Here is a 17,337-nt window from a genome sequence, read left to right on the forward strand (position 1 = left end):
TTTTATAATTTAGATTTATGAAAAAAAAACAGTTTATTTAAGAAGAAAACAATAGTTTATTTAATTAGTTTGATATAGTGAGATTAACAGAATGAGCCAAAATAGTTGTCGGAGGTTAGACTGAATGAGGGAACCGGATGTGTGCTACAAGGAATAACATAACAACAAATAAATAATTATAATATAAGAAAGAACTTGTTGAAAAATAATGAATTTCAGAAAATGACGTTAAATATGATAGTTGTAATGACGTGGAAGAAAAGGTGCATGGATGAATGAGGAATGAAGGAGAAGCTGGTTCAATATAACATTGTCTTCTGCTCTCCAAATTATGCAAAACATCTCAAGCATGCAATTGCTTCTAATTCTAAGCGACAATGTCTGTCATGTCAAGCTTCTCTTGCTTCAACTATAGCAATTGGTTGATGAAAAATTGAATATCGTCACGCTCAGTGGTCACCGTCGCACTAATGCTGGCCATGATGTTCCAACCTATATTCATGTCTTGTCAAACTTTCTTCTCAGCTAAAATAAGTTAAACTTTCTTCCAATCAACAACTTGTAACTAATATCCTCCTTCTGAGCAAAAGACGAGACTTTCATACACAAAATAAACGGATTACAATAAATTCATCAAAAGTATAATGCCGACAACAATCCTTTATTTGGCTCAAAACAAAAGTAATCAGCAAAGGACTAACCGTCGGAATGAAGAAGGTTCGTGCTAGAATACTGATTAAAAGATATTGAAGATCTTAAAGAAACGTTAAGAAAATAGAAGAAAGCATTTTATGCATCCCTGCAAAAGAAATTCACTTCTAACTTGTTATATAAGTAACGTAATTCTTACCTGTAAGTTTATATGTATTTACTAATTAGAATTTTGAACGCTTGCTAACAAAACAAACATAATTACATTTCAAAAGAGAATGTAGACGGGCGATGGAGAATATGGTGATGGAGTAAGTAAGAAACAGCAATTGACGTTTCCTGTCCGAGAGAAATACAATAACTTTTAGTTTAAGTTTTGATCGATTGAAAATTACTTAGTATGATTATTTAGCATATATATGATATTGAAGCATTTAGAGGAAATTCCGAGTAAATATAAATATTTTGAATGGTTTCACTATTTTCATAAATAGTTTGTTGAAATTTTAATGTTGACTTTTTAAAAGATTCTCGTACACATATTATGTTATGAAAATCACATTTATATAAATTAAAAAAAAAAGTTGTATGATGATAACGACAAAATGAAAGAAAACAACTTTTAACTTTTACAGATTAGGTAATTTTAGTGATAGGAAAACTTCATTGTATTTAAACATCACATTGAAACTTTTAAAAGCATAATTGATCTTTTAAAAAGAGCTTTCACGACAACAAAAATAAAAATTTTCCCTTATCATAGGCTGAGATTTGAATCAGAGAAATATTATTCAAAGTTATATATTGTGTAGTATTGAAGAAGGCTACCATACTTGGTCCGTAGGGTTTATACTATTCACTATTAGATTCATCCATTGTAGAGTTTGTAAGTGGTCCTCACGATCATAGGTAACGTCATACCAACCAAAAGTCTCCTTTGGTCTTACGTTCAATGCAGTGATAAGGAAGGAGATAAACACAACTCCAAGCATGTTATGGGCATACTTGACGTACAAGCCATGAACTAACAACCTATGGGGATGAGGGGAACGCGTAATGTGTCTAACCACTGGTATGAGTTTTACTAGTTTTATTTTTCCCATTAATGTACGTCCAGGTCAAATTAAAGAATTCAATTTTATGACAAACATTACCCTTACAATGTAGAAGGTAACATCAGTCAGTTAATGTGAAGTTTACCCAACACAACCGCTTTTTGCATGGAATAGGAGGAGAACTAAATCTATTCATAAAGAATCTTTTCCTATGATGTGACTCAACACTGTACAAGATACATACATGTTTACAGTCATCTTCGCACGACTAACTAGAAAAATAATTTCTGGAGATATACGATTAACTTGTTTTGTAAGAGATTTCATTGGCTGCCTTTGAAATCGCAGGGCCTCACCAGCCTCATCTGAACATCTTTAAATTATGCGACAGGCTACGGCGCTGTGCCTATGTTTCTTTTTGAATCAGATGAATCTATTATAGGCATAGACACCTCGTCTCTAGAGGCATACCAGGAATGACCGCAGGAAACGCATTCCAACTGTATAGACAAAGCAACAGGCAATCAAACCCGGCCATAAAAGTTCAAGGAATAGTTTTGGAAATACGGACTAAGTTAAAAAGATGCAAACCTGATATCGTTCATTATTTCCAGCATGGATAATCTCTCTCAAGCCCACCTTACATTCCATGCATTTTGAGCAGCGACCATCTGTCATCTGTTTCAGAGGAAATAAAGCTGTTAACATATATCTTCACACTAAATACTAATGACAATAAAATTGTAGACGGGAAACTTTACTTGCAAATGTTGGGTCTCGTCAGGTTTCTCCTTGATTTTTTGGTCAGCAACCAAACCCTCCTGAAGTTCATATGTTTAGTATATGCCATAAGAAGTTATCAACGGGTAGCTCAATCTTTTATGAATGCAACTTTCAGAAATTGATGACAAAAGTTACCAAAATTCATAGCTGCTATTGACGGGTTGATGTATTTTTTTAGTTTTTTACATTGAAAAGACACAGCGCAAATAGCTTTTTTAAACATAAAAAGTTATTTCAGAGCGCCGTTCAAATCAGCCAATTTTAGAAGTAAAATTTCAAAAAAAATAATGCAATACACACACACACACAAACCACCCCTTTGTCTTTGCCTTAGTAAGACTTGATTCGCATAAAGCAATTCCAAACAAAACAAGCACTAAAATGAGGACTAAAGTTCCTATTCGAGTAGTCTCAAGCTGAATACCAACAATCGAATATAATGCATGTCCCAAAGTCACCTTAAGTGCAATCAAACCCTAAACCCTGCCCACCTTAACTCGTTCTAAGGACTACTTACAAATGATCTTGTTAAATCGAGATGTTTCTAACTTAACATTTTTTTTTTCTGAAAAGAACCTCTGGCCAAGCAATTATTCTAGCGAATTGCATAATAATGAACCGAGCCAAAACTATGTTCTTTTAAGATAAATATATACGCCAAATAGGCAAAATATGCAAGAGACTACTTGAGAAGGTCGAGTCTAGGGGTTTAGACAAGTTGAGTCAAACTGAAAACTAAAATTATAGGCTTCACTCGCGAGAAAAAAATAAATAAAACTAGTTGTTCAGGCTTAATCCATTTATTCAAACAAACCTAACTAAAAACATGGCCTTGACATATTCAGGAAAAGAAAAATACAGCTTCAACTTGACTTGTATAATGTATCTATAACTTGATTAATTTTGCTTTTGTCAAAGTTTTCCTTAAAACTATTTTAACTTTAAATATGTTATATTATTTAATAGATATTTTAAAAATGGATAGTAATCTATAAAATACAAATACATGTTAGTCTAGTGGTATTATACAGTAGAATCTATGTAATCTGCATTTTTCTAGTTTTCTAAGGTATAAACAGGTTTTCAGGAACTACTTTCGAGTTATAAAGGTTAGAATAATCGAGCCCAATCTCAAGCTTGACAGGTTTAATTAATTTAAAAAATGAACTCAGATTGAGCATTTAACAAATCGAACTCAAGTAGTTAACAAATAACTTAAACTCCTAATTGAGCATAAAGTATTTCACTAATGGAAAAAAAAAAAGATCCTTCATGGCTGAAATAAAAAAGTAGTAACAGGAAATCTAGGAAATAAGTTCATCATTTCATCACAAACAAACAACTCAATAGTTGAATTGATTTTTTTGTAAAGGATGTGGACATATATCATACCTTTAATTCAATGGGTGTCATGTTTAATATTTTTGAAGGTTCCAACTCTCCGTTTAATAAACGGCATGCTAACACTGCATTTTTCTGCAAAGAACAAAACTTAACAATATAATCAATTTATTATTTTTGCAGGAAAGAAACATATATATTGAAAAATCGCTTTAGTTGTGGTCATCCCTGACCAAACCTCATGCAGTCTCTCAGAGGAGATTGTCAATGCCTCAAAAGAAGCTACCCACAAAAGACTGACCAAAAAGACTGGGTCAAGCATCATGGTGTTCAGCCAACAAGGCGGCAACTCTTAGGGGCTTATCTTAGGGGCTTAAGATAATGTGGTATACCATCATACAACTTCGCCAATCGTCAACTACAAACCAATTTGTGGGATTAAATTAGATCTTAAATTTAAATGCTAAGATAGTATTAGAGCTTAAGATCATTCTCAAGCTCCAAGCCCATCACTTGGGAACGAGTACTAGGGTGTTGGAAAACCATTATAATAGCAATCACCTCCAGTTCACTTTAATTGTAGCCTGTTAGAGTTGGTTGTAAATGTCTCAATAAGGTCTACCTTTGATGATAGGATTGATCTACTTGTGGTAAGGGGTTGAAAATTCAACATCTATTAGAGATAAGATCTAAATAGTGCTTATAGATTTTTGGTGATCCTTACCATAGAAGTCAATTTTTCAAAGTTGAGTTACACCTTGACCCAAAATTAAAAATAGCATCAAAATTTATACTAAGTTCATTGTTAAACCACCTACATTACCATAGTCTTAGCCAATAGTTTTAGGCATGAGTTGGGGCATAGGAGAGTCTCCTAAATTGTGATACCACTATTCTGCCTTAATAGCATTTATCAGAATTTGTTGTGGATGTCTAAAAAAATACTACCTGTGAAGAAGCTAACCAAAAAGGTTGAGTGAAACATCATCCTGTGCAACCAACGAGCTATAAACTCTTAGGAGGATGACATCGTGCATTCAACTAAAGATAAACGCTAAGTAGTTCTTCTAAAACTTAGAAAATCCTCAGCACACAAATCAATTTAGTGGGATTGAGTTAAGCTTTTAAGTTCAAATTCCAAGAATAGATTCACACAGATTTCTCAAGCCAGAAATATCAAAATCACAAGTTATGATGATGCATGTAAGTCAGAATATATAATTATTGTTACAGCTAAGGTCATCTTTAATGAAAAAACGAATTTTGGGTTCTCTCCATTTTTGTGGACCCTTTACTGACAACTCAGACTTAAGAAATTAAATAATTTTTTATTTTAACTTTAAAACTTTAATATGGGTTCTTATGTTTATCTTTTTTCTTTTCCTGGTTTTTGACTCTCACATGATGCAACACTCCTTTTTCTTTTTTGACTTTCACGATTTTTATGTTTATCCTTTTTCTTTTCCTGGTTTTTAACTCTCACATAATGCAACACTCTTTTCACTCCCCCCCTTCTCCATACCCTCACAGATCCTTTTGTCGTCACATTATCACACATGCTATTTTCTCCTCCTTGGCCATCTTAACCAGCTGATCCAAATTTTCCCCTCTCCCTTTCCTCCATGGAAGGATCTGGTCACAAAAACACAAGAAAGACGGTTGATTGGAAAAAGGATGTGCCTTGACTGTGGATGCTAAAAGGATGACAACTCTAAAAGATGCAGACTCAACAGCAACCATAGGTGCCATCATGGATGTGATGGTCTCAATGTTTCTTATTTGCCCCCTCCTTTATCAACTATATCTGGGATCCAAAATTTATGTTTTATTTTCAATAACAGTTCTTATAGGTTATTCAATAAGAACTGATTCTCCACAATGAAAGCTGACTCACTCTTCTCCAACGGAAGAACTGAGCAAAAACGGGTTCTTAGATTTAAAAGTTTCCGTAAGAACTTGTGATAAAGATGTTCTAACTAGCTTTTCTCATTCTTTTCCATGGTCCGAAGAGATAATAGCACATGGATATACATAGTGTGTTTCATGCATATAGAAATTACTTAGTATGCAATAGCAATATCATCCAACCTTCCAACTTATCATTTCTTCTTAAATAGAAAGATAAGAAATGGTCCATATTTGTAACCTCTTAGACACTACTTTTAATAGATAACATGAACAACGATCAATACAAGTTAAAAAGTTCCAGCTTAGAATTTAGCAGCAATATTAATGCAACAGTTAAAAATATCTCAAGCATATAACTTGTATATGCAAAAGTAATCTTCTGACCTGCAGATTAAAAGCTAATTGCCGCAACTTTTGGTTGTACTTCATAAAATCTGATGAGAGAGCGTCATGTGAAGCCTTTTCGAGAGAAACAATGGCTGAAACAGCAGCATCTGGCCAGATAAAAGACTTGGAATTCTGCAAAAAAAAAAAAAAAATGGGGAGAGAGATGAGGGAAAGAAACCGAATTCATATTATCCAATAAGGAAAACATGAATTTTAAAAACAAAATAAGGAAAACGACTAGTTCCTAAGAATCTAATAATACATATTATTCATACCTTCTGAAACTTATCTTGACAGTCATTTAGTGATTCTGAACTTATATGCTTGCTTCCACCGTTGATTTCATCAGAATTGCCATTTCCCAATCCTTTGTCACTTTCTTTGCTATCTTTACAATCACACATGTACTGAATGCGTTGAAGCAACCTCTCCAACCATTTGTCACGATGGCTATCTCCAGTTAGCGCGTTGAATTCTACCAATATGCCATAATACTCTGAGGCATTATTTGTTACACAATTCACTGGTGTTTCTGATTTTGGATGTTGTTCACTCCTGGGTGTTTCCTCCTCTTCCTTTGAAGCATTGGGAGGTGAAACACTTTTTCTGATCAAGCTTCTTTTATGTTTTATCTGGTCCTCGTCATAATCAGGGGCTTCCTCCTTAGGCTCAATGTCAAGAAGTTCACCAATACGTTCCAGAGTCTTTTGAACAAGCACATCAATTTCTTGCTGCTTAATATCCTCATAATCTTTATCACTCAGCCTCCAGAGTTTTCTTTCCACAGTGTCATACACCTTCTGGACAATAAAACCAGGGTGATCCTTACGTTTTGGAAGCTGTTTGTGTCTGGGAACAAAATGCACCACACACTTATGCATTACAGACTCCGCAGGAACATCATCACGATGAAAACTATAAAATAGCTCCCTCGTATCACACGATTGCCAGTTTCCACCACCTTTTTTCTCAGCTTCTTCTGGGCGATAAAACCATTGTCCCGTTACTTTCACGTTGCCACTGATAGACTGTGTAATGTCCTGACAGCAGAAAAACGTCTAAAATTCAAGTCCCTTGAAAGAGGATAAAAGGTGCAGAAAACCCTCCCTAACAGCAATGGAACACAGACAGGTATTGATAAAGAGGAGTGACAATTATTTATCAGGAATGAAACAATTGAATCGACTACCCTTTTTGATGAAATAATTAAACGGACAAGGGAAACAGATAATAGTACCTTAATAATTGCAACATATGGCTTTTGGCCTTTGTCCTCGGGTACAAGAAGAACAGGATCCTCCTGCCCAAACCAAAAAAACCAGAATTGGAACTATAAAGTGGTCATAGAATCCCTATAATTGAAGAATCGATGAGAAAAAGGAGCTCACGAGAGTATATTGCATGCCATCGAACTCGAAGGAGTCATAGTGCCTTTTCCTGCCTCTTCCTTTTCCTGAAACCCTAACAGGCTCGCCAATAGGCTTAGCGTCCTCCAAGGGTTGAGGCGGTTCCGGTACCTCTTCCTTTTCTTCCTCTTCATTCTCGTCATCGTTATCTTCCTCGAGAAGCCTCATCCTCTTGCGCGTGGGCTGTGGGCGTGGTGCTTCGTCTTCGTCATCGCTCGTCGCCACCCGAGTCAGGCGTCGACGATTCACCATCTTCCAATTTTCAACTACGATCACCCTCTCACCTTTTCAATGTCAATTCAAAACTCGCCTTACAAAAAATGCATATTCCGCTCAAGGTGAGTCAACACATGCACAATGTTATTAACACTCCTCTCACCCTACCTACGCCCTTTTTAATTATTTCTCAAATTTTAATTTCTATACATTTTAATTATTATTAAACTTAGTTATACGTTTATTAACTTTCTTTTACTCTTTTATTTGGGAGCTTTACTATTATTAGATGTAATGTGATGATGAGGGCTGGAAAAGAAATATAAAAAAAAAAAAAACTCTTATTTGATATAAATTTCAATTTTTAATTATGATAGTTATAAATAAATAATATTAATGAAATATTTATGATATAATTAATAAAATATTAAGTAACACAAATTTTTATTCAAATGTCTATTCAAAATATGATAAATTATATTGTACATACTTTAATGATATTACTGCATGATGGTTATATTTAAAATATAATTAATTATCTGTATTTGAGTGATTTTTTAATATTGTTAGAAAATTTATTATACTTTTCCCTTTTCCTTTCACAAACAGGAAAACAAGGGCCTTTTTCACATTTTCTTGCCTATTTTTCTTTCTTTTGTTTGGATTGTCGGAAATCAGAAGTTAATTCGTTCAAAGCAAAATTCTTATTTTTTTCAAGCAAAATTTATGAGGAATTGTTTTACAATAATTATTTTTTGGATAATAATACTTAGACAGTATTTTTTTTTTACAATATTTGAACATTATTTACGTGTCATTTTGTGATTGGTCTAAAATTATTCTACAATCAATAATAATAATCCAAAATTACTCCTAAATCAATAATAATAATTATAAACACTGTTATGGACCAATCATAGAATGACAAATATTTAAATATTGTCAGAAAAATATTGTTTAAATATCATTATCGTATTTTTGTAGTTACCTATTAAATGAATTGTTTTCAATGGTCAAACTTCTTTCCAACTTATAAAATATAGTGTTTGAGAAAACGATACAATTACATAAATTTTATTATGTAAATAAAGTGTATATTTTAAAAATATATACACATATATTATGAATTATAATTTTTATTATTTTAAAAATTTTAATCATTTTATTTGCTTTTCAAAAGGTACATGTGTTTTTTATTTAAACTATTTAATTGAGTTTATCTGGTTAACATTAAATACATTTATTTCTATTTATTTTCATAAATCTTAATTACTTTTTATCAATTTAAACTATTAATTTTTACAATTTTTATTGTGTATAATTTTGACATAATATATTGTAGTGAATCAATCACTACTTTAATTTATAATGTTAAGAACAATGCAATAAGCATTTGTTTTGAAACAGGTAATAGAAAAGTACATTAGCATTTAAGGGATGGTACTAACCAAAAATAATTAAGTTATGAATTATATGTCATAATATATACCTGAAGCAACTCCAAAATAATAAGTTAAAAACTCCTTTAATAACTATTTTAAAGTATTAACAAATATTTTTATGTTTGTGTTTAACTTGAAGAATTGTCTCTTGAGAAATTTATTAAAGAAAAAATGAAAACCTCAGTTATTGTATTTTCTAATAAGATTATTTGAATTTTAAGCAATAAAATTAATTAAAATAAAAGAGTTAATTTGGTTTGGATTTTCCCATTGATTGGAAGAATTTCATATGATAAACTGTTTTATTTGTTTCTGTTACTTTATACATAAAATATATGTCATTTTTGAAAATTCAATTTTGACAAGACTACTTATAAGTTCCATAACTTTCTTTGCAATATGAAAATTTAGAAGTGTGTGTGAAAGAGAAAGATTGAGAATATCACGCAAAGAATTTTATCATACTTCCCTTTATTATAACTTTAAAGTTAATTCCTCCAGCTAAAGAATTTTCAGTATCAATAACATTTATATCAAATTCAGCAACCTTTCTCAGTAACAAAACATGAATTTAGCTTCTAAGTATTAAGTCTATATTAAATTGTGACGCTATTAATTAGTATTTATTTAACAAATTTAAAGATTAAAAATATATAAAATTATTTTTAAATTCTTTTGTTAAATAGAGTATCAGACTAAGGGGATAATAACTATTAACATAATTAATGTTAGTGCGTAGATGCCGACCTTATTTAATTTTAATGTATTATTTATTTAAGTTAGCATGGCTAAATGGATATTAAATCTAAAAAAAAAAATCAGTGTTAGTTTATTGGACTTTAATCTTATTTATTTTAATATTTTATTTATTTAAATAGGTGTTGATTTTAATGATAATACTTTAAAACAAAATTAAAATAAATAAGTTTAATGTAGGCTCGATAATGTTAATTACATTCATTTTCAACGTTTCTATTTATTCAAATTATGTCTATTTATATATTCTGATCATTTTTCATGTTGAATATATGAATGACAGATTAATTTTAATTTTATGATTCATATTTAATATATGACAAAATTCTTCATCCATGATTTGTTTCCATCAATTTCTATATAAATTTTATCACAGAGATATCTTTTATTTACATTTATAAATCTTTTCACGTCTTTTATTCATATACATTCTTATTTTCTTCACCAACATTCATCTTAGTTATCCAACGTCATCTTTTTCATTCATCCACACACGTTCATTTACATTTTCTTTTTAAATCTTCTTTGTCCATATTAATTTTCTTCTTTTCTTTATTTACATTCTTCTTGTCATTTTCTTATTTTAATACTTATTTGTTTCATCCATATTCATATGTCGTTACACAATAATTCATTTCATCCATTTTATATATATATATATATATATATATATATATATATATATATATATTTATTTGGGATTTTTGTTTTAACTTCAAATAAATTCACACTAAATTAAATAAATAATTACAAGTTTGACTAACACTAAATTACTTTAATAAAATATTTAATTTAAAAATTAATAATGACTTAGAGTTGACTAAGTTAACACTAGTTAGATTTAACTTTAAAGGTTAACATTTATGAATTAAACATCATAATTTTATAGTTGTAACTTAAATATGACACTAACAATTATTTAACGTCAATTTTTTATGTTAGCATCAACATTTGACCCATGTTAAATGTATACTTTATCATAGTATTTTTTAGACGAAATTACAAATTGACTAAACATGATGTCTACTTAAAATTACAAATTAATCAAGTATTTCTTTTAATTAAAAGTCACTCTCTAACTCTCCTTTATCCCACTTTATAGTTAAATGTTAGTTTTTATAATTTTTTTGTCTCATGAATTTATTGTATAATAATTTTTATATAATGTATAGTATTCGATTTCATTGGGATGTGAAAATAATGGTAATAAGTGTAAAGTGATTTATTATTTATATAATATTCTTTTTTTCTCTACTATACCTATTAATTATTTTTCAGCTCTTTGATCTCTCTTTATCAAACAAAGTTTTATTTTGATTAAATAGTATTGATAAGTTTCTACTCATTAAATGGTATTTTATTTTGTTTCATATAAAATGTGTTTTTAAAGCTATGTTTTTCTTTAAAAGTAAAATCTACGTTTGTGAAATATGTTAAAATATCTCGTGTGCTAGAGAAGTAGAACATTCCAAGTAAAAAGCCTCTTGATTAAGATATTAGGCGCATTTTAGACAATTTTATTTTTTTTTTCAGATAACTTTTAAGAAAAAACAAAGTGAAAAAGAATAAAAAGAAATTTTGATAGGTTAAAGTTAGTTTATGCATGATTTAAAGTAAAAATTATATATAATGTTGCAAAGTACATTAAATATATCTTAGATTAAATCCTAATATTTAAGTTGTTACTTTTTAATCAAGTAGGAGATATTACAAGTTGACTAATTAATGGTAGTTTTTAGTATAATAGTAAGGGTTTAAAATTATTGGAAATTATCTTAATATTTTGAATTAAAAATAATATTATTTTTTTATATAAATTGAATTTATATTTTATTAGTATAGTGTTTCTATACGATTCTTTATAAGAATTCATCAAATGTTTCTTGAAATTTTAAATAGGATTGGTTTTATTAAAAAAATATATATCTTCAGATACATAAAATTTTTACATTTATCTAACATTATTATTTTTTTAATTTTTATCTTCTTTCTTTTTTGAAAAAAAATAAAAACATTTAATCTTTTACTATCATTTTATCTTAAATAAATATACGTTGGAAACGGAAACTCGGCTTTTTGACTTCATAAATATGTTTCCGAAAACATTTTCCGAATACAATAAAAATAAATAATAATAATAATAATAATAAACCACAAATCTAGGGATGATTAAATATAACTCTAAGAATATAAAATTATAATAAATTGAATTTCAATATGATAAATATAAATTAAAACGCATTGTTGAAAGTCCAAACATGAAAAAAGATTCAAATTATAAAAATATCCTCCATAGATTTGATAAGAGACATATAAATTTTACTTGCTTTGTATTGGAGGAATATTTCTACAGCACCACCATGAAGGAGCAGTAAACCAGGTGTCTATCCACATGTGTTTATAACCACGGAAGAAAAAGGACTTATCATTATTCTTCTCATTGCCAAAAGTGAAAATGCTCCAATTGTTTACATGAGTCCTTGGAGTCTTTTTAGGTATTACAAACCTAAGATCCCATGCATTATCCCATTCATTCCAAGGATCCATTGGATCATTGCATAAGTAAATGCTGTTTCTAATTCCAACTCCCAGTTCCTTTGCAGAGAAGGATGTCGAACAACATTTTCCCAAAAATATCATTTCATCTCCTAAATCATCAACCTTCTTCCACTGAGACTTCCCAAAGTCACATACATATACTTCAATTTTTTTGGTCTCAATCCATTTATTTCGTTTGAAATTAAAATATCTAAGAACAAGTAAAAGTTTCCCAACGAACTCCACGAGATATGTAAAAGTTTTTTTGGTAACTTCATTCCGTAATTCTTGCATTATACCACGCCCGGATGCTTTAAAAATCTTTGATTTTGTATGGGGAAGTGCTCCATCAATGTCAGAGTAGATATCTCGAACATCAATTTTCCAAACATTTAATCCATCATCGAGAAGGTAAAAACTTCCATTATAAAATACAGCATCCTGAAATGGCTTATCTGTTATTCTCTCAATTTCAGTCCATGAATTTGCTCCTGTAGACCAAAAAGCCAACCCAAATCGACGGCTTTGTACAGCCATGCAAGTAAAGTTATTCTCATAGGGAACCCCAGAGAGCACCATTTTGTGATATTCGTTCTGTAATGGAGGGAGATTAATTTGACTTCCTGAAAATGGATTCACTAACTTAACTTCAACTGTAATATTGTATACATTATTTACCATAATCAACCAGTCACAAAATGATCCCCAACAATACTTTCCACATGACTCTGGCAACTTCAACTCCCAAATACGATTCTCTAATATACTTACACAAATTTTAGTCTCATTGTTCCCCAGACCTGAAACCAAGAGACAAGGAAGTCCATGCCTTTGTGTACTAGGATGTTCTTCTCCAAGAATACCATTCCAACTCATACAAACTTTGCTCATTGATAAGCAATCAACAAAGCTCACTTTTTCAGCAATCAGTTTAAGTATATCATGAGGGAGACTACACCAATAGTTCAAATATTTCTAGACAATAACATTTCAAAATAATATTAATAAGAAAAATTTTAAAATAATATAAATAAATCTCTATTTAGAATAACAAACTTACAGGGATTGATCTTTCCTCAGTCATCTGAAAGTAAGGAAAAATACAAAAATTAGAAAAACGAATCAAGAAAAACAAATAGAATGATTTCCATGAAATGGTAAGACAACCTAACTGCAACTGTATTAATCAATCAGAGGTTAAACGAAATAATATAAATACATATACAGAATTTTGAAAAAGTACCTCAAGCTTGTAAAAGAACGTGAATCACAAATATAATTTTATTCTTGAATTCATTGAAGTACTTTTTATTAAAGGTTGACGATCTTTAAATAGATCCAAATAGAACCTTGAATCAAATAAAATAATAAAAAATAATAATAGAATATTAACTAACTTAAAATCAAAACTATCTATATTTATTTTATCTCTCACAAAAATATTATTAAATTCAAAATCAATAAAATAAGATTTTGATGGATTCCTAAAATTCAGGATTAGGAAAAAAAGAATTTATAGAAGCAAAACGAATAAAAATAAAAAGTATATGTTATATATGGATAACTACTTAGAAAGATTTACGCTCCCAAATTCTAACATCAACAGAAAATCAACCCAATTAGATTTTGGAAAATGATATTTTAACACTATTTTTTGACATCATTTTGATACTGCACATGTGTCAAGATGTGATTGGACGATTTCAAATTAAAAAAGTTGAGGCAAGGATATATTTGGAAGAGAAAAACCAAAGTTTGTTTTTTTAATTTGAAATCGTCCAATCACATCTTGACACGTGTGCAGTGTCAAAATGATATAAAAAAATAGTGTTAAAATTTTATTTTCCTTAGATTTTACCTGGTCAACATAGTAGAAATAAACAGACGGGCAACGGATAAAATAATTAGAAAACGTGACAAATAATTCCAGATATATTTAATTTTAAATATGTCAAAAAAAATCAAATCACGATATTTAAATTTTCTTCCTCGAGAAGCCTCATCCTCTTGCGCGTGGGCTGTGGGCGTGGTGCTTCGTCTTCGTCATCGCTCGTCGCCACCCGAGTCATGCGTCGACGATTCACCATCTTCCAATTTTCAACTACGATCACCGTATTAGAACACAGGGTTTATACTGCTCTGATATATTTATTTGATAATGAAAGATGACTTATATATAAGCCTTACAATGAAACTGAAAAGAATATAAAGAGCAGAAAAATAGGAGCACTAATCAAATGTTCTTAAAATCAAAATGCATTGGTTCACATGAGTAGCCAAATCAATTCCTTTAAGTTATCTTTCAACTGTATAGTCCCGCACCTATATAGTCTCTACCTCTCATTCCGGTGTATGTTTGATTCGTCCACGTGCCCCTTCCACTGAAAGCCTGTCAGGAGTCGCTCCTTATCCATGCCTCTTGCACCGGCGAACACTTCCCGCCCTCGTCAGTGCCCGGGTATCACATAATCTAAAGAGTAAAATTAAACTTAATATTAACATTTCCTCTCTTAAGCTATAATAGTTATATTTAGTTTATTTCGGTAACTTCTATGACTCCAAGCATGTGTCGGATTCTTCCAAATTGATCAAGCTTTAATGTCTTCGTCATTATATCTATTACTTGTTAGTCAGAGTACTAAGATTTTAAGAAAGTGAAATCTCACTGCAATATACTTATTTCTTCCATTCTTGGACAATTGAACGGTGGAACTATTGTCACATAGAATTTTTGTTGCTTCTTTTTCTTCTGATCCAAGATGTTCTAAGATTCGTCGAATCCAAATGCATTGACAAGCACAAAATGATGCAACAATGTACTCGGTAGTAGATAAACTTACCACGAACTTATGCCCATGAGATAGCTCCATTTCTGATTAAAAATATTGAACCAAAAATACTTCTTTTATCATCTAAATCTCCAACATAGTTACTCTTACTATAAGCCGTCAGACTTCTGATATATCGTAGGAGCCTTTTTATTGTAGTCCAATACGACTCATTTGGGTTTGTAATATAATGTAAAAGATTAAAAAATATATAAAATTAGTTTTAAACTCTTTTGTTAAATAGAGTATCGGACTAAGTGGATAATAACTATTAAAAAAAATTAAAATAATTAATGTTACGTAGATGCTGACCTTATTTAATTTTAATGTATTATTTATTTAACTTAGCATGGCTAAATGGATGTTAAATATAAAAAAATAAAAAAATAATATCCGTGTTAGTTTAATGGACTTTAATCTTATTTAATTTAATATTTTATTTATTTATATAGGTGTTGATTTTATTGATAATACTATAAAAATAAAATTAAAATAAATAAGTTTAACGTAGGTTCAGCGAATGTTAATTACATCCATTTTCAATATTTCTATTCATTTAAAGTATGTCTAGTTATATATTCTGAATCTACATAGTAGATTAATTTTAATATCATGATTTATATAAAATATGACAAAAATTTTCATTTATATTTGTTAAATACAGAAGTATTGTTTGAGGTTTTGTTTTAACTTCAAATAAATTGACACTAAATTAAATAAATTTAAAAATAAATAATACATCAGCATAAGTTTGACTAACACTAAATTATTTTCATAAAATATTCAATTTAAAAATTAGTAATGACTTAGCGTCGACTAAGTTAACACTAGTTAAAATCAACTTTAAAGGTTAACATTAATGAATTAAACATCATAATCTTAAAGTTGTATGTGTTGCAACTTAAATATGACAATAGCAATTATTTAACGCCAATTTTTTATGTTAGCATCAACGTTTGACCGAAGCTAAATGCATACTTCATCATAGTATTTTTTTAGACGAAATTACAAATTATAAATTGACCAAATATGATGTCTACATGAAAATACAAATTAATCAATTATTATTATTTTTTTTAATTAAAAGTCACTCCAAGCTTTTAGAAGATAACGAAATTGTTTCGCAAAAGCTAGTCCACCTACGAGAATACGAAACTTCAATTCAAAATACAAATTTGAAAAAAATAAAAATAAATTAGAAATTACCGTCCTAAAGTACCATTATAATAGTCACGTAGTCGTTTTTCCTATCATTTAAAAGTCTTTCACTCTTTCTAAAACTCACGGAATACATCACAACATATTTTTAAGGAAAAAGTATCTTTAACAATTTTTTTTGATAATTTTTTTATAAAGCATAGGTGACCGTGTATGATTAGTCTATTTCAAATATTTTTTTAAACATAAATTTAAACAGACCAATAAAATAATAACACGTATTCAGTTGTCAAAAAATTATCGAAAAGAATTATGAAAATATCATGATTCTATTCTTAATGTTATATAAAACCACATGCCAGACACTCTTTTGTAACAAGTAACGTTGGACGATAAAATAAAAAAAGAAAGTGTTTTTTGTGTGTAAAACCATGTTTTGGATCATTAGGTCAAAAACACTTGGCAGCTTTGTTGGATTTACAAAAATTCAATATTGGATTGTTCCCATCAAAACTTTCTAAGAGTTGGACAATATTCATATGTTTAGGGTAACACAAACTGCACACAAAAAGGAACTTAAACATAAAAGCATGTATGGAAAAAAGCCAGGTTGGTGGGTGGATAATATATATATGTATCACTATAAACAAGTATATCAGAGAAATTTAGAGAAAGAAAAAGACAGAGATGTATCGGACCAAACATTCTGTCAAATATAATTTAACTCTGAAAGACAAAAAAGGCTAATGGCCATCATGCATGAGTTGGTGGAGGTACATGGAAAAAAAGTGGTTGCTTAAATAGTCATGCAGTTCACCTTATAAGCTTTTGATCCTTTGAAATATCAAGAGTTGAATTAGTGCTTCTC

At 29.8% G+C, this 17,337-nt stretch overlaps 1 protein-coding gene across 2 annotated transcripts; it reads right to left on the reverse strand.

The window, feature by feature from the left end:
- Positions 1-1,870: 1,870 nt before the first annotated feature.
- LOC106778010 lies at positions 1,871-14,553 on the reverse strand. 2 transcript variants are annotated; one of them, XM_022787519.1, is made up of 9 exons: positions 14,482-14,553; positions 7,514-7,694; positions 7,363-7,425; positions 6,401-7,165; positions 6,123-6,257; positions 3,882-3,965; positions 2,468-2,527; positions 2,298-2,384; positions 1,871-2,206 (listed from the first exon to the last, which is right to left on the reverse strand). In XM_022787519.1, the coding sequence occupies exons 1-9, from the start codon at positions 14,550-14,552 to the stop codon at positions 2,099-2,101; spliced, it is 1,554 nt and encodes a 517-aa protein (XP_022643240.1). In that variant the 5' UTR covers position 14,553; the 3' UTR covers positions 1,871-2,098. The 2 variants fall into 2 exon arrangements, with proteins under 2 accessions (XP_022643240.1, XP_014521374.1); XM_014665888.2 differs by lacking the exon at positions 14,482-14,553 and having other exon boundaries at positions 7,514-7,902.
- Between the last annotated feature and the right edge of the window lie 2,784 nt (positions 14,554-17,337).

This window comes from Vigna radiata, chromosome 11 (assembly GCF_000741045.1).
Source record: "Vigna radiata var. radiata cultivar VC1973A chromosome 11, Vradiata_ver6, whole genome shotgun sequence".
Lineage (NCBI taxonomy): Eukaryota > Viridiplantae > Streptophyta > Magnoliopsida > Fabales > Fabaceae > Vigna > Vigna radiata.